This window comes from Cornus florida, unplaced genomic scaffold (assembly GCF_030987335.1).
Source record: "Cornus florida cultivar Cherokee Brave unplaced genomic scaffold, ASM3098733v1 CherokeeBrave_3.0.0_Hap2_Chr01, whole genome shotgun sequence".
Classification (NCBI taxonomy): Eukaryota; Viridiplantae; Streptophyta; class Magnoliopsida; order Cornales; family Cornaceae; genus Cornus; species Cornus florida.
The window spans coordinates 112,983,438-113,001,634 of record NW_026775571.1 but is presented as its reverse complement, the minus strand read 5'-3'; the positions used below and the strand labels follow the sequence as shown (position 1 = coordinate 113,001,634).

At 33.0% G+C, this 18,197-nt stretch overlaps 2 protein-coding genes and 1 non-coding gene across 3 annotated transcripts; 2 read left to right on the top strand and 1 right to left on the bottom strand.

Moving 5' to 3' along the window:
• The first annotated feature begins 1,413 nt into the window (after nucleotides 1-1,413).
• On the top strand, nucleotides 1,414-4,766 carry LOC132314701 (BES1/BZR1 homolog protein 4-like). The gene is made up of 3 exons (XM_059813531.1): nucleotides 1,414-1,826; nucleotides 3,377-4,137; nucleotides 4,271-4,766. Exons 1-3 carry the CDS (start codon nucleotides 1,611-1,613, stop codon nucleotides 4,272-4,274), a joined length of 981 nt encoding a protein of 326 aa, XP_059669514.1. The 5' UTR covers nucleotides 1,414-1,610; the 3' UTR covers nucleotides 4,275-4,766.
• A 5,930-nt stretch (nucleotides 4,767-10,696) lies between these two features.
• TRNAI-AAU (transfer RNA isoleucine (anticodon AAU)) lies at nucleotides 10,697-10,770 on the top strand. Its single transcript has one exon. It is a non-coding gene; the product is annotated as a tRNA-Ile (tRNA).
• A 4,258-nt stretch (nucleotides 10,771-15,028) lies between these two features.
• On the bottom strand, nucleotides 15,029-16,236 carry LOC132281019 (uncharacterized). The gene has a single exon (XM_059782763.1). The coding sequence runs from the start codon at nucleotides 16,234-16,236 to the stop codon at nucleotides 15,364-15,366; it is 873 nt and encodes a 290-aa protein (XP_059638746.1). The 3' UTR covers nucleotides 15,029-15,363.
• Between the last annotated feature and the right edge of the window lie 1,961 nt (nucleotides 16,237-18,197).

Here is an 18,197-nt window from a genome sequence, read left to right as displayed (position 1 = left end):
CATTATGTCAAGGCAATAATTTTTAATATTTTAATCTTTTAACTTCGTATTGTTTTGTTGCAAAATAATTTTACTGCCATTTATGCAACGACCAACTTAAATAGTTTTTAGTTGAGAATTTGCCTCCTCCTGTGCCATCTTGTTTACCGTGCCAAAAAAATAATCTCATTTTCTAAGACTGGAATGTTAATTGCGCGATTGCCCATTCACAGTCGAATGGGCAGTCGCCAGTTATGATAGGTTAGTTTTGGATGTATTAATTAGTTTGAGATTATATTTTATGGGACTCTACTAACATTATTTTTTAAACAAAAATATCCTTTTAAATTATCTAATTTTTTTTTTCTCTTCTTCTTTCCTCTTTTAATCAAGTATGTGTGGTTAATTATGTGATAGGATAATTCATTCACAAGAGATGGATGGATTCGGAAAAAAATAAAAGGAAGAAGAAAAAAAAAAAGGAGCAAGAAAAAAAATCCAAAAAGAATAAAAAGAAAGGTAAAAAAAATGGATTATATATTTCTTCCTTTTTGTTTTTTCCTATATATATATATATATATTTTTTTTTTTTGTTTTTATTTTTAATTTTTACAACTATCTTTGTATAAATAGATTTAAAAAATAAAAAAAAGGAAATAAAAGAAAAGGAAATAATTCCTTCACCAAAAAAGAAATATATACGTGTATAAAACTAATTTTGTATATATATATATATTTTAAATCTCAGAATCTATTTTGTTCTTTTTCAGATTTTTTTTTTTTTTTTTTTTTTTTTTTCCCCTCAAGATCTATTTACTGTGAGCTAACTTCTTCTTCTGTTTTTTTTTTTCAACATCCATTCATATCACATTAGTTATTATTATTATTATTATTATTATTATATATATACACATACACATACGTACATATTTTTATATAAATCAATTAAAAGAGGAAATAAGAAGAAAGACATAACTTAAAAGAGTATTTTTGTCTAAAAAGTAATGTTAGTAGAGTCCATAAAAATAAAAACTCAAAATAATTAATGTATTCAAAACTAACCAATCTTAACTCACAACTATAAATGGACAGTCAATTGTGCGAGTGCAATTAACATTTCTCTTTTTAAGATTATAACTTCTTATAATTGTGAAACGATTTTACCGTAACAACTAACTTAAATAGTTTATATTCGAGAATCTGAATCCTGCTACCGTGTTTACTGTGCCAAAACAATAATCTTATGTTATAGCTTCGTTTCGTTACAAAATACTATTTTACTGTCATTAACTAGCGTAATATACTCACATGGACATGGTGGTAAGATGCAGAAGCCAACACGAGTGATTCTGATCTGCAGGAGAAGTGGCTTTCTCGTAATATTATCATCAGATATGGGCAGAAATTTAAAACAAGTGTATTTAGCTTAGCTTCTTACGACTAATCTCACCTCATTTATGTGACTTAATACTTTGATCAAAGCCATCAAACCGGTTCACTCCACACCTCACCGGTTTCCGACTGTGTTGACCCGGTTCTCTGATACTTGCCGAGTTTTGAGTCCGAGTCGGATAGCCAATCGATCTGTGATTCGGATCGATTCTTCGTCTTCCACAATTCCGGAGATTGGTATGACGTCGGGGGCGAGGCTTCCGACTTGGAAGGAGAGAGAGAACAACAAGAGGAGAGAGAGACGACGGCGGGCGATCGCGGCGAAGATCTTCGCCGGACTGAGGATGTACGGGAACTACAAGCTCCCCAAGCACTGCGACAATAATGAGGTCTTGAAGGCTCTCTGCAACGAAGCTGGTTGGATCGTTGAAGAAGATGGCACCACTTACAGAAAGGTAACAACGAATTCGCTGTCTCTCTCTCTCTCTTAAATCTGTTCTTCTTCCTGCTCACGTTAGCAACGGAAGTTCGAATGCACCGGTGGGTGGTACAAATTTACGACTTGCAGATCTAGAATTCGTTAGTGTCAGCTTTTTTTGTTCTCTTTTTTCCTTCTGTGGAATTTAGGTCAGATTTACGATTGTGTTATCTGCTAAAGTACGCCTCATGCATAGGATTGTTTGTGCTCTCTCTAAACATTCTTGCAAGTTTCTAAAACTCTAGCTAGCTTAATGTTAATAGGGCATCTATGTCATTTTAAGGACAATTAATCTCCTAAATTGAACTCTTATTTGCTTTACTGCCTCTGATGCTAAATTACCAATTTACATTATTTATTTATTTATTATTTTTTTAAGATAATTAATTTTCAATTTTGCGGTATCTGTTTGTGATGTTTTCTTTCTTTTAGAGATTTGCATTTCTGAGCTCTTTCACTTTTCTGGGAATGAGTTTGATTTCAATTTTTGCTCCTCTTGCCAATCTGATAGAATTAAAAAAATAACAATTAGAAAATTGTTTAGTTGACAATTTCATAGGTTAATTTTTTATACTTTTCTGAAAAATTATTTGTGGATTTGAGTTCCTGAAAACTCTTTTCAAAGAACTGAACCCTGTATAGGTCAATGATGGACATATTCAAAGATCTAATGAGGGCTTTTCCTTTTCTAAGTTCCCCTGCAAATTCTTTTCCACTCAGGTGTCATTGTTGTGGAATGGTGCGACTACGTGGGGGGTGCTGTTTTTTTGGCTTCTGGTTGCTAATAATGGGTCATTGTTAATTATGTGAGATTTTTGTATCGGAGAGCCTTTTAATTCCCATCCAAAATTAGTGAAGGATGCCACCACGCCCATCAGTTCTTACCGGAGGCATGCCGTGTATAATGAGGCTTGCTCTAAAAGGAGAATATAGTGCAACCTCAACACAATAGCTACAGAACCTAAACAAACAAGTAAATAATTGTTTTGCACAAAATCGAATTCAGTAAGGGATCTTTGCCCAATATGTTATGAACTAAGACCTGGAGAGTTGTCTTTGTGTTAATTGAATCCCTGCCAGATGATTGAGCTGCGGTTTATCCAGTATGACCTAGTAGACTTTGGTACCAATGGAAAATTTGCTGTGATGTGTTAGGCCCAGGAACCACAAGCTAAATAAACTTGTGATATTTGCAATTTTATTTGAAAGCATCGAGTATTATAGTCATGAAAAACCTTTTGACAACTAGCACAATTGAAGTCTCATGAGAATATGTTATCTGTCGGTCATTTGTATGATTTGCTATTAGGGAACCATACTCATGTTTCTGTCCAACCAACTAATTAAAGAAATAGTTTGGTACTTTTAAGGATATCGTATTCTGTAATTGTGATATGATAATATTTTTACAACTGCAGTTACATTTGCAGTCACCATATTTTGCTTGCCACTAATGGTAATTTGTCACAGGATTATTTTTGAACTTCTTTATTTTGCTTGCCACTAATCGTCTTTGTCCTTCTGCAGGGATGCAAACCTATGGATCCCATGGATATTATGTGTCGATCAGCTTCCACAAGTCCTTGTTCATCATACCACCAAAGTCCGTGTGCATCCTACAATCCCAGTCCTGCTTCATCTTCCTTCCCAAGCCCGGTCTCATCCCATTTTGCTGCAATCACTAATGGTAATGCTGATGCCAACTCTCTCATCCCATGGCTCAAAACCCTTTCGTCTAGTTCATCCTCGGCGTCATCCACACTTCTCCACCATCTCAACATCCATAGTGGTTCTATAAGTGCTCCAGTCACCCCACCATCTAGCTCGCCTACTGCTCAAACCCCCCGAATGACAGAAAATTGGGATGACAGAACTACTGGTCTAGCCTGGACTGGTCAGCACTGCACCTTCCTACCCTCTTCCACCCCACCAAGTCCTGGCCGCCAAACACCGCTTGATTCGGGATGGTTCTCTGGTATGCAAACTCCCCTGGAAGGACCATCATCTCCGACATTCAGCCTTGTCTCGCCAAACCCATTTGGGTTCAAGGAGGCATTTTATGGTGGAGGGTCTAGGATGTGGACTCCTGGGCAAAGCGGGACATGCTCTCCAGCAGTTGCAGCGGGTTCAGATCAGACGGCAGATATTCCAATGTCAGATAGCATTTCAGCTGAGTTTGCATTTGGCAGTAATACCAATAATACCAAAGTGCTAGTAAAGCCATGGGAAGGGGAGAGGATTCACGAGGGATGTGCTCCCGACGACCTTGAGCTTACACTGGGAACCAGGTCAGTTGGTATAAATTTGTTAATGATTGTAGGTGCATGGTTTTCCTTTCCCTTTTTGGTATCTAAATGTTGCATAACTAAGGTCCTATTGTCCTTTGGGATGTTTTACTGATGATTTGTTGTGGCATTGCAGATAGGTAGATGTGAGGGGAGGAAAGAAATATGCATGTATTATGTCCTGAATTCAAGTGTTCCAGTTGGCGGACCTGGGTAGTGTTCACAGAGAGCAGGCGCAGTTGTTCTTTCTTCCCAAGGAGAAGCAAAACATGGAAATTAAAATTATATATATACTTCATATAGATCCTTGTTTTACTCCCATGACCCCAACCCCCAATTTTCATTCAAAAATTAATTTACACGACAGCAATGATACGCGGATGTTATTTGTGATATTGATTTTGTAATTTAAATGAGTTGTGAACGTCAAGATTAATTGGTTGGTTATAGAGCTCAGATTACCCTACTAGTCTCTATGATTTTTCACATTTCCGTGTCCATTCTACTTCTTCTTTACATTGTGGTGAGACGTTGGATCTTCAAGGCACACGAACTGTACTGTATAAATTGGAATTGCCTGAAATATGGCAAACTGTTTTAATGATATTGAATACATATCGTGGAGTGTGTGATTTTGGGGTTTTTCTTTTTACTACAAGATATTTGTGAACTGTGCTTTGAAGTCTCGAGAGACTGCCTGAACCAGTCAGCGGGCAATTTTTGTAGCAAGTACTGGTTAGTACTTATTGTACAAGTCTGGGCGTAATGGAGGGACTAAGATCAACAGTTGGATACGGGTCTCACCGAAAAAGGAACGATGTTAAAAAAAAAAAATTAAAAAAAAAAAAAAAACAAAACAAAATATCTTCTTTTGCTTCAGCGCCGCCACCCCCCTCGTCACCGTCCCGCCATCTCCCTTTCTCGTCACTATGTAACTCCAAAATAACATAATTGTATTAGGTTGTTCAGGCATCACCTAAAAAATAAAATAGAAAGAAAAAAAATAAAAAAAATTCTTTTAACACTTTTTTTTTTTTCAACACCTTTAATATTTTTCTCAACTTATTTAATTTTGTTCTCAACATTTTTTAATCTTCTTATCAACACCTTTTAATCTTATTCTCAATATTTTTTAATCTTTTTTCAACACCTTAAATCTTGTCCTCAACAATTTTTAATATTTTTTCTCAACACATTTAATGTTGTTATCAATACATTTAATCTTGTTCTTAACACTTTTTAATCTTATTCACAACATATTTTAATCGTGTTATCAACACCTCTAATCTTTTAATCTTGTTCTCAACACCATTTAATTTTATTTTCAACACCATTTAATTTTATTTTCAACACTTTTAATCTCTAACTCAACACCTTTTAATCATTACCTCAATATCTTTTCATCTTTATCTCAACACTTTTAATCTTTACCTCAATATCTTTTAATTTTTACCTCACTACTTTTCAACACTTTTTAATCTTTTTTCTCAACAACTTTAATCTTGTTCTCAACACTTTTTAATATTTTTTCTCAACACCTTTAATCTTATTCTAAACCTCTTTAACCTTGTTCTCAACACCATTAAATCTTGTTTTCACCATCTTTAATCTCTAACTAAACACCTTTTAATCAATACCTTAATACATTTTAATATTTATCTCAACATTTTTAATCTTTGCCTCAATACCTTTTAATCTTTACCTCAATACCTTCCAACACTTTTTAATCTTTTTTCTCAACACCTTTAATTTTGTTCTCAACATTTTTTAATCTTTTTTTTCAATACCTTCAACCTTATTATCAACACCATTTTTCATTTTTTCTCAACACCTTTAATCTTAATATCAATTTCTTTAATTTTGTTCTCAATATTTTTTTCATTTTATTCTCAACACCTTTAATCTTGTTCTCAACATCTTTGATCTTGTTTTCAACATTTTTTAATCTTTTTTTCTCAATACTTTTAATCTTGTTCTCAACACTATTTAATCTTGTTTTCAACAAATTTAATCTGTAACTCAACACCTTTTAATCATTAGCTCAATACCTTTTAATCTTTATCTCAACACTTTTAATCTTTAACTCAATACATTTAATCTGATTCTCAACACCATTTAATCTTATTTTCAACATCATTTAATCTTGTTATATATCAACACCTTTAATTTTTTTCTCAACTCCTTCAACACATTTTTTTTTTTTTAACACATTTTAATCTTATTCACCTTTAAAGATAACACTTTTTAATCTTTTTTCTCAACATCTTTAATTTTGTTCTCAACACTTTTTAATCTTTTTACTCAACACCTTCAATCTTGTTATCAAATTTTATTTTATTTTTTATTTTTTAACACCTTTAATCTTATTCTCAACCTCTTTAATCTTGTTCTCAATAAATTTATTTTTTATTTTTTTAACACTTTTAATCTTATTCTCAACCTCTTTAATCTTGTTCTCAACAAATTTTTTTTTTTTTTTTCAACACCTTTAATATTTTTCTCAACTTATTTAATTTTGTTCTCAACACTTTTTAACTTTTTTATCAACACCTTTTAATCTTATTTTCAACACTTTTAATCTTGTCCTCAACAATTTTTAATCTTTTTCTCAACACATTTAATCTTGTTTTCAACACATTTTAATTTTATTTTCAATACCATTTAATCTTGTTTTCAACACCTTTAATCTTTAACTCAACACATTTTAATCATTACCTCAATACCTTTTAATCTTTATCTTAACATTTTTAATCTTTACCTCAATACCTTTTAATTTTTACCTCAGTACCTTTCAACATTTTTTAATCTTCTTCTTCTTTTTTTTTTTTCTTTTCTCCAACACCTTAATCTTGTTCCTAACACCATTTAGTCTTATTTTCAACACCTTTAATTTGTAACTCAACACCTTATAATTATTACCTAAATACATTTTAATCTTTATCTGAACACTTTTAATCTTTACCTCAATACATTTAATCTTGTTCTTAACACCTTTTATAGAAAGACTAATTGAAAATTATATATGATGCAAAGCTTCATAATACAAGGCAATTATTAAAAAATGTACAACTCTTCAGGCACACAAAAAGGGTGATTCTAATAGTGATTTCTTTCTTCTTTTTTATTAACAAACCTAATATTATCTTGATTACAACATGAAATAATAATAATATTTTTCTCAATACCTTAAATCTTGTTCTCAATACTTTTTAATCTTTTTCTCAACACCTTAAATCATCTCAATACTTTTTAATTTTTTTTTTTTATTAACATCTTAAATCTTGTTTTCAACACTTTTTAATCTTTTTATCAACACCTTTAATAATAATTTTTTTTTTTAAACACCTAAAATCTTATTCTCAACATTTTTTAATCTTTTTTCTCGACACCTTTAATCTTGTAATCAAAATTTTTTTTTTTTTTTTCAACACCTTTAATCTTATTCTCAATCTCTTTAATCTTGTTCTCATCACTTTTTAATCTTTTTATCAGCACCTTTTAATCTTGTTCTCAACACTTTTAATCTTTTTCTCAACACTTTTTAATATTTTTCTCAACACCTTAAATTTTGTCCTCAACAATTTTTAATCTTTTTTCTCAACACATTTAATGTTGTTATCAATACATTTAATCTTGTTCTCAATATCTTTTAATCTTGTTATCAATACCTTTAATCTTGTTTTCAACACTTTTTAATCTTGTTCTCAACACCATTTAATCTTGTTTTCAACACCTTTAATTTCTAACTCGAATATCTTTTAATCATTACCTCAATACCTTTTAATCTTTATCTCACCACTTTTAAAAACAAGATTAAAAAGTGTCGAGAACAAGATTAAATGTATTGATAACAACATTTAATGTGTCAAGAAAAAGATTAAAAATTGTTGAGAACAAGATTTAAGGTGTTGAAAAAAAAATTAAAAAGTGTTAAGAATAAGATTAAAATGTGTTGATAAAAAAGATTAAAAAGTATCGAGAAGAAAATTAAATAAGTTGAGAAAAATATTAAAGGTGTTGAGAAACACAATAAAAATAATAATAATAATTAAAAAAAAAAACAAAACCTTTTTTTTATTTTTTAGATGATGCCTGAACAACCTAGTACAATTATGTTATTTTGAGGTGCACTATGATGAGAGAGGGAGATGGCGTACGGGACGGTGACGAGGGAGGGAGGCGCTGAAGCAGAAGAGGATATTTTGTTTTTCTTTTTTTCATTTTTCATTTTTTTTTTGGTAGGGAGGTGCTAAAGCAAAAGAGGATCTTTTATTTTCCTTTTATTTTTTATTTTTTTTCTTTCTATTTTATTTTTTTTAACGTCGTTCCTTTTTCCGTTGGACTCTAAAGTTACAATTTGAAAAAAATTCTTTTTTTTTTTACTATAGCATGAGTATAGCACGACCCGTTTACAGCGGATCTTAGTTTGTAATAGCGTTATATAATACTCCATATAATATGCACACATAAACAGGATTAGCTGATACTTCTTTTGGCACTAAGTTTTAGATATTGTTACTACTATGAAAAGACTACTATTGCTAATATTTTGGTTGATTAAAAGGACTAGTGTGTCAGCGTGTTATTTTTTCTGTTTTGGAGCTAGGTTTTTCTCGATTATGGTTTGAATCGGATGCTAAAGTTGTTGTGGATGGAGTGTTGAGCGAGGAGACTTGTCCATCAGAAATTGCTCCTATTTGCCTTTGATATTACTATGGATCTTCGGCAATTTTTGTCTGCCTCTTTGACTCATGTGCGTCGTCAGGGTAATAGGGTGGCTCATGCTTTGGCTTCTCTTTCACCGCCTGGGCTTTGGGTGGATCAAGTGTTGTCGTCTCTTCCTCCTTTTGTTGTGCTTCTTGCGGTGGCGGATTTTGGGTGTTCTTTGTTGTAGTTTGTTTGGGTTGTGTTTTGTTTATCTTTGCCAAAAGAAAAAAAAAAAAGAAAAGAAAAAAGAAAAGGATTATTTCTTTTAAAGCGCTATTGTAATACGAACACTTGTCAAATACATGAATATGGTTTTATAATATTCTGAAAATTGAATATTTTATTTTCAGATGTGAAATGAACAGTACTTTTTGAAACTTTTGAAATAAGTTAGATGGTTTTGTAATTAATATTGTTATCTTTTTGAGAAGAAATAATGAAATTCATTGCAATTTCAAATATATTATGAGTTAATTAAAATAATAATATAAAATTTATGAAATAAAATACACCGAAAAACTAATTTTAGGTTCCAAATTAGTGATTTTTTATTCATGATTATATACTAATACAATAAAATGGTAAAAAAATATTCTTTATATATAATAATATAATTTATATTATTATTTTTTGACCTACCATACTCATGTCTTATTATTATTCTTTTTATATTACCGTATCTGCATTATTACTAATGCACTAAACTCCTGCAGGGCTAGCTGCAAGTCACCTTATCTCCAATGCAAAATGCTATATTTTCATGCTAAATCTATATTTTAAGAGGAGCTACAGTGTCAAAATGCTATATTTTTACAATTATACTCCAATGGTGTATTTCATCCAAAATGTAATTTTTTGACACAACAACCATTTCATGTTTTGAGAGCTCATTAGAGTGCCTTATTTTCATTTTAATAACTTTTGACATTCTCAAAATGTGAGAGGTCTTTTGAGAGTTCATTGGAGTGGCTTATTTTCATCCACTTGCTATATTTTGAGTTTGAGAGGCCATTTGAAAGCTGCTATATTTGGCAATACTTTTGACAATCTCAAAATATGAGAAGTCATTTGAAAGGCTATTAGACTATCTCCAATGCAAAATATCATTTTTGAATGCCAAATCTATATTTTGAGAGGAGGTACAGTGTTAAAATGTTATATTTTAGCAATTCTACTCTAATGGTACATTTTATTTAAAATAATATTTTTTTTTACACAACAACCATTATTTTTCAACTACCATTCCCAATTATCAATTTTCAACTCCCATTTTTTTTTTTTTTGGTGAGTGTTTGTATTTTATTTTGCTTATTTGCCTCATTAAAAATAAATAAAATATAAATTATATATTTGATTATATTATTAATAACTCTAAACCAAAAAACAAAATACTTTTATAGCAAATCTTTCTAAATCTTAATTGTGGATACAGAGTAAAAGCGATGAACAACTATATATATATATATGTGCGTGTATATATATAGAATTTAAGGTTATATATAGAGAGAGATGAAAATAGAAATTGGAAAGTAAATGGGGAAGTGGGTTTTGCACAGCAGATGTGTCAGCTGCTATAGTTTGTGCTATATTTGACATAAGATTTGACAAAGTTATATTTTGGTAGCCCATTTGACATGTCATTGGAGAGTCTATTTTAAACCTACCTGTTATATTTTAAAATTAACAATCCATTTAGCAGCCCATTAGAATTGCTTATTGACTTATTTTCATTCACTTGCTATATTTTGATTTTGACAGGTCAGGTTCTTAGTTTCAATTTCAATTACTTTTTTTAATAGCTCATTGGGACACATATGCCATACGAAATCGGAATTGAAAAAGTGACGAATAAAGTGGCCCATTAGCTCAGTTGGTTAGAGCGTCGTGCTAATAACGCGAAGGTCGCAGGTTCGAGACCTGCATGGGCCATTTAAATTTTTTTCTCTATTTTTTATTATTTATTTATTTTTTTTCACAAAATAGCTACATCTATAATCTACCAACCCCTCAGTTCAGTTTTCTCATCTTTCCTCCTCCGTCTCTATCAATGGCAACTGCTATTTTTAGGGTTTCGGTTTTGATTACTGTTGTTGTCATCCTCCTCCTCACAATCTTCTGCGAGTCATCCGACGCCATTGTCGCCGACAATCGTCGAGCGAGCTCAATGAGTGGTGGTTCGGATCGCAGTCTCTTGAGGAACAGTCGCATCCGAAACTGCAGCGAAATGGTAATCAAGTCTCAGTGCTATCAGAACTCCAAATGCCGATGGTGCCGGAGCGAGGTTCTCGATGACATGTGCTTCCCCAAGTCCGAGGCCTCGCGATTACCCACTCAGGTCTTCTCTTGCGATTAGCTTCTCTTACTCTCTGGTTTCATTTGAATCACCATACTTGGATATATTGGTGTTGTGTTTCGCTGATTTGTTAACTGGGTGATCTGAAAGTTGTGTACCGAGTCAGTTATGTGATATATGTGCTTTGTTGAACATGGATCCGATGAATTTCAGGGGAAAGAAAGAAATGTTTACTTTCCCCAAGTTTTCACGCAATTTCTTGATATATGCATAGATTTATTTCATTTGAATTGTTTTGGAATTTAAAGAATATTGCTTCCATTGTTGTAGATATATTCTGAGATTTCTTACAGATTATCTGAGACATTATTGTTACATAGAAAATGATGAGTTAGCTTGCATTTGGGGAGAAGCTGGAGAGTATTCTTAGGCAACTATTAGATTACTTCTAACACTGCTTGGTGCTATAAAATAGGGAAAAATAAAATTTGTGGATCATGTGGACATATTTTAGGAATAAAAATTTTAAGCTGCCAATGACTGACCTACCTACCATTAGCTTGTTTAATGAGGTACATAGTTGAAAGTGCACTTTATGTTGGGGAAGGATCTACATTAATGCAAGTTTAGGCTTCAGCTTATGCGGTTTTGAGAATTAAAGAGCTTCACGTTTTCGGGTTTTCATAATTGACTTTAGTCAACTGGTTGTGGGATTTTGGATTTTGGCTTTGGCTATGCAGTTTTTTCTTGGTATCCATGCTATGTTTGGTAAGAGGGAAAGATGGGGATAGGTGAGAAGATATGAAGGATGGGTTATGCTTCCATTATTTGACATAGGGAAGAGGGAGAGGTCAAGGATGGAAGGATCTCTCCCTGTCATCAAATTTGTTTCTATCTGAAATTGGATGGATGAGGAGTGAGAAAAAAAAATTATATTTGTTAGACAAAAATTGAAGATACTTTATTATCATTATTTATTAACACCAGTTTATATAATTAAGGATATTGTAGCAAAATGATATTCAAAACATTCTCTTTCTTCTCTCCTAGAAAATAATGGAATGTGTTCCGTCGTTACTTCCCTTCTCAATCAAACAAAAGGAGAGAAGGGTGCCTTCCCTTTGCTAAGGATGCTTCCGTTCTCTTCCCCTTCCCTTCCATCCAGTTTTCCGGACCAACTATCACGATCTAGACTTGGGTTTAAGGTGTCAATAAAATGGGGTTCTGGGGTTTATTGTTAAGCTTTAAATTTTTAGTTGATTCCAGGGATTTGCAGTACTGGGGTTTAGGATTCTAGGCAATCTAACATTTCATTTATTCAGGTGAGGTCTTAGTGCTTATATTTAAGTTAATTTAGGAAAGTATTCAATGAATGGGTGCCATGCTTGTAAAATGACAAACTAATAATTACTGCTCTCTTACAGAGATTTTCTCCTCTCTGAAGAGCTGTAGAAGTGGCAAGCACTGCTAGTCTCATCTATAGATAAGTCTTGCTTCACATCACTTTATAGATATGCTATTCTTTGACATGAAGGATATAGTAAAGGATTCGGGATGGCGGTAAAAGGTGGTAGACAGGAAACAGATGGACTACCATTATATGATCCCTTTCATTTTCATACGAATTTTAATATATAGATACAGAATGGTGGTTTTCAGTTGTGTATATGTGCATGGAAAAACCCAGTTCATAAAAGAAGTAAAATTAACTGATCTGGAGCATTTATGTGATGGAAGCCCAATTAATGGAATTTTGGAAGCATTAGAAGTAACTTGCCTGGAGTGTTGAGAAAAAGTCTTTCAGTTTCCCGATTTTATGGTTTGAACTCATGGAGAAAGCAGAGGGATGTCATGTCAAGTGAATTGCAGAGTTGATGGATCACTCTGGCAGCAGGTATAGTTGATTAAATGGATAAGCCCAATAGCAAAAGATGGTGGAATGAATTTACACGTTTTTTCCATTGAGAAAAGGAATGCTGCCCACAATGCCCAATTTTCTGATTTCATGAGAGGACTGAAATGACCAACATCTTTGATAGTTATCAGGTCGCAAATTTTAAATATCTTATGTAAAGACCATCTTAGTTGGAGTAATTGGAAACTCTAGTTCTGAGTTAAATTTGTTTCTTATGGAGATGTTTAGCAATCTTTTCTGAACCAGAGTGAAGCTCCTGGGGAGATATATTGGCAATTTATCACTCTTGTCTCTTGTGCTGTTAGGTATGGTTTAGTCCCATACAGTTATTTACGATACTTTAGGTTATTTTTTTTCAGGTTGTTAAAGCTATTGTTATATGGGGCAAACAGTGACCTTTCTGGCTTTATCAACACCATTAATATATAGAGCTTCAGTAAGAAACAGTGGCCTTTTATTACTATGTAGGAAGAAACAGTTCTGTTTCTGGCAACTTCTAATCGATATCAGATGCTCTGTAGTGTCTCAAAGCTGGTTACAGTTTCATCGAGATCTGGTGAAGTGAGAGATTCAGAAGGAGCAACATCTTCTCAACCTGGAAATTGACGAAAGGCTAGATTGTAGTTGTGTTTCAACTTCAGTGGAGCATTTATTTATATATTTATTTTTGGGTAAGGAACTTCAATGGAGCATGGTAAATGGAAAATAAATAGCAGAGGCCTGTAGTCAGAGGTTGTCAATGATAACTCAATATTAATGCTTTCAGGAGTTGGGAGTTATTTCCTATTTAAATGAAGGCAAAGGCCAGTGTATAGGAAAACTAACTTGCAGAAGGTTCCAGCACAAAGGTGCCGTTTTGATGCAAAATTTTCCTGTGCTTGAGCCTTGAACATAACAATATGTCATTGATAAGAAATTCAGTCCAAGTTTATTGCAATGATGGTCTTTCCATAAACCAACCAAGGGTTATTGTAAATTCTCCCTGCTGCCTCTCACTTTATCACCCAAAAGAAAACCTTACTTGTTTATTGTGTTCCTTTGATTGGTGCATTTGGATGGGCTGTAAGTCTGTAAGTTACTAGAGTGATTTACAAAGGTAATGTGTGGAAGGACCATGTGAAGATTTTGAATCCCAATGTTTAGGTGTTTTCTTTGTGATTATATTGGTTCTTCACATCCAGTATCCTTCCAAAATGATTGACTTGAGCAGCTATGGGTACATGTGTTATTTGATGCATCTTTAGTTAAGTGATATAAATGACAAGGAAAACAAAATCCTTCACCCCTTTCTTTTTAATCTATGATTCTTATCTCCAGTATATAAATTCATGCTCAAGGATCACACCCTTTAAACTTGAATCAAATGTATTCTCAAATCTGTGAATTTGATCATTGTTAGAAATTAGCCTGGGTTTCATTTATGTGAAGCAGGTGCTTGTAGAAGTCTACCTATTAAAGTTAATGAAAAAAAAAAATTGGTAAGCTTGCTTAATGTATAGAATCATGAGTGGTTAAGATGTTACCCTATAATCATGAAATGTACGAGTAACTTGGGGAAAATTTTAACTTAAATTGAGTGCATTTACACACAGTCAAAGGTCATGATAGAAGGCACAAGTAGAAAGACTTGGCTGGTGTGGTTTAACTTTCGTGCAGGGAACATCAGAGTGCTTGATTAAGAGGTAAGATGAATTAACCGCAATTATTGGGGAAGTGTTCTTTGGCAATACATTATGATCGGAAAAAGAATAAAGGCGCTACTGAAAATATGTAGGATAATACATGATGGATAACATATAATTAAATTGTTAATGTATTCTTAGATGGAATTTCCCATAAGGTGCAAGAAAACATGAGCTTAAAAGATTGTTAGGGAATAGTTTGGAAAAATAGAGGAAAAATACATGAAGTTTGTTATAGGGTTTTGTACTAGTGAGAAAAGTACATAATATTCATCAGCAAAAATGACGTGGGCTATTCTCATTACATCATAACCTAAAAATCCATACTACTGGTTGCATACCTGCATACTGTGGTTTCTCCTTGGTTCCGCAAAATGATCCCTTGCTTTTCTTCTACTTTTTCCCGAGAAAAATCTTAACATATCTCACTTGCTAAAACATTCCAAAACACTGTCAACTTGCACCCACGCTCAAATTTGGGCAATGTGAAAAATTGTTGTAGAACCACAGCAACATATAGAGGACAGAGCAAAAACAAAAATGAACAAGTTACATATGATATTTCCTTTTTTTTTTTTTTTTTTGTCCTTTCTCATTTGAGATCGAACCTGGTTTGATTGACCCAGTATTTTTCATGAAAATTGGGGGAAAAAGAAACAGGAATCTAACTTCTTGTTTTCCTCAGCAAGATAATGCTTAACAGCATCCCTCATATCTTCAAAGCAATGAGAGCCCTCAAAAAAGTCAATCAGCCTCCTTAGCTCCACATCCCCGGTATCATCTGTAAATGGGCGTATTGGAATTCCATTTTGTGGCTGGAAACCATAGGAATTTGGATTGTCATCAACTATCACCACACTCTTCAAATTCCTCCCCAACTGAGACAAGTCCTTCACAAACTTCCCATCCACTTCTGTGCACGAATTACGATAAAGCCGGTGCGAAATCACACCCTTCTGGTCTATCCTTCTCAGCACCAGCGATGCATATTCCTCAATTCCAGCTGTGAACACAACAATTTCGAATTTTCTGCTTAGTGCTTCAAGTAATTCCTTGACAAAGGGACGTTTCAACACATAGAAATTCATTTTTCTTCCATTGATCACAGGTCTGACCACAAAATCGTACTTCTCCGGTGCAGGGTCAGACTTGGAATGAACCAGAGTCTCGTCGAGATCAAGTATAACTGTCTTCTTTTCCGGCCACATTGTTGGCAGGAGGCCATTGTCAAATAACTGGCATGAATGTGTTGTATCATCTTCAGGGGCTTTCTTCAGATATTGGTAACCTTGTTTTTGAGGATTTTTTGACGTGCCAAAGCGGGCGAGTTTTGAGAAGATCTTGATGAGGCGGCGGCAGGCACGGATAGATTTCTTGATAGATGTGAGGACAATGGAGGAGGCGGTGGAGGTGACCCTCTTGATTGAAGAATTTTTTCTTCTGCGGCCGCAACAGCGGCTTCGCGGGTCTTTGATGGTCTTTTTCTTGATGATCTTGGACACCATTCTAGTTTCTTTTGCTCAACACAAAAATGGGGGGAGAGAGGTTTAGGGGGTGGTTAAAGCGGTTTCAGAGAATGAGGGTGGAGAGAGGTTTGCACAGGCTGTCCTGAGTTGGAAGTTTTGAAATTTGGTTTGGCAATAACGGTCGGTTCGTAGCCGAACTTAGAAAGTTGCTAACTACGTTCTTAATCTTAGGTGTGTCATTACTTTGTTACGTGGCTTTTTCATAAAAAATAGAATAGAAAAAGGGTGAAAACATAAACAATGGCTGGTGTTGAAGGACACAGTTGGCTCAACTCAAAACAATTTGGCTTGGCTCTTCTATTTTTAGTTAGTTAATATTTAACTTTGAATCATTTTGCAAAGAGGGTGAAATTAGAGTCTATTCAGTACTAACCCCTCTTAAGCTGTGCAGAAGATAAATGATTGTTGTTTTTGAAAGAACGTATTAAAATCGGAATCCGAGAAAATTTAGTTTAAAATTGGACTTATTATTATTATTTTTTTTCTCAATTCTAAATTTCTGAATGGTATTCCTTGCTCAAATGATATGCAATTTGTGGCCTTCTTGTAGGCCACAAATTGGGAAGAAAGAAAAAAGAGGAGGTTTTTTTTTTTTTCTTGTTGGGTATTGTAAATTTGTAATGCATACTATTAGAAATTTACCTCTCACAAATCTTTGTATGAATTTCAATGTAAAGGTTTTATCGTGTTGAGATTTTTCTTGTCAATATGTTTATTAAAATTGTGAGTTTGGATATAAAAAGCTTTTTTTAAAAAAAAAATTATACTCAATACTATTAGAAAAGCTTCAATTAAAAAATTAATTAGATATTGTACATCTCAAAAGGTAAAAAGAATAGTTTTTAAACAAGAATTATTGATACGATTCCTAGGGATAAATTTTCGTCTTAGATCTCAAATTACATTAATCGGCTCCCTTGTTTTCTCCCCCATAAGGAATCTACAGGGAGTGCTTTTACTTTTTTATTGTAGCAGTTCATTTTACAATGCTTTTGTTGATAAAAATCTCATGGTATCACCCACCGTTATATATATATATATATATATATATATTGTGTAAATTTGATATGTCATGATAAATTTACACAAAAATTTTAAATTATTAATTTTTAACTCCAGTTATAGTTTTATATCTTTTGTATAAAAATATATACTCTAATAACAACCAATCATGTGTCATGTCAGGATCTCACATAATTTTTACTAACTTACTTAATATATGGTTGATTCTAAAGGAATGAGAAAGAGGGAGGAGAAAGGAAATATGCTGATGTGGATGTGTAAAAAGATTGAGTAAAATACACAATAATTTTACACATTGGTGACGTGGTAGTCTATTTTAATAGATTGCTGGAGATAAAAAAAAAAAATTACACATCATACATGACCGTCTATATTTTACACAAAATGATATCATATTTTAATAGATTATTGGAGATACTTTTAGGACTAGTTTGGTGTGGTGGAATGAATTAAAATTAAATGAGAATGGAGGTGGGAATAGAATGAGAATGGAATGGAATGGTCATTCCTTTTGTTCGAAGGTGTAATGATTTTGATAGAATGATTATTCTCCAAGAATAGTGGGAAACGAAGATTTCAACTTTAAAATTGATACCAAATACGAGAATGGAAAAAAAACTCATTCCATTCCACTTTCTTTTATTTCAAATTAACCCTTATAGTATTAAATGTTAGCAAGAGAGATCAGATGTCCTGGATCAGAGGCACTAATTTTTTTTTCCAAAAGTTAACTGGATAATTATTTTGAGGTATATGATTAAAACTTGAATGGACGCTGAATAAACAAAATGGGCCCGCGCGGACTCCATAAAAAAAATTTAATGGGTCAATGCGATCTCTATATAAAAATTTTAATGGGTCCATGTGGGCTCCGTATAAAAATTTTAATGGGCCCATGCGGGCTCCGTCCAGTTTAA

Excerpts from the sequence above, each read along its gene's own strand:
- LOC132314701 (XM_059813531.1), top strand. The coding sequence starts at position 1,611 with ATGACGTCGGGGGCGAGGCTTCCGACTTGGAAGGAGAGAGAGAACAAC. Across the intron at positions 1,827-3,376 it reads ATGGCACCACTTACAGAAAG|GGATGCAAACCTATGGATCC; the intron begins GTAACAACGAAT and ends GTCCTTCTGCAG.
- LOC132281019 (XM_059782763.1), bottom strand. The coding sequence starts at position 16,236 with ATGGTGTCCAAGATCATCAAGAAAAAGACCATCAAAGACCCGCGAAGC.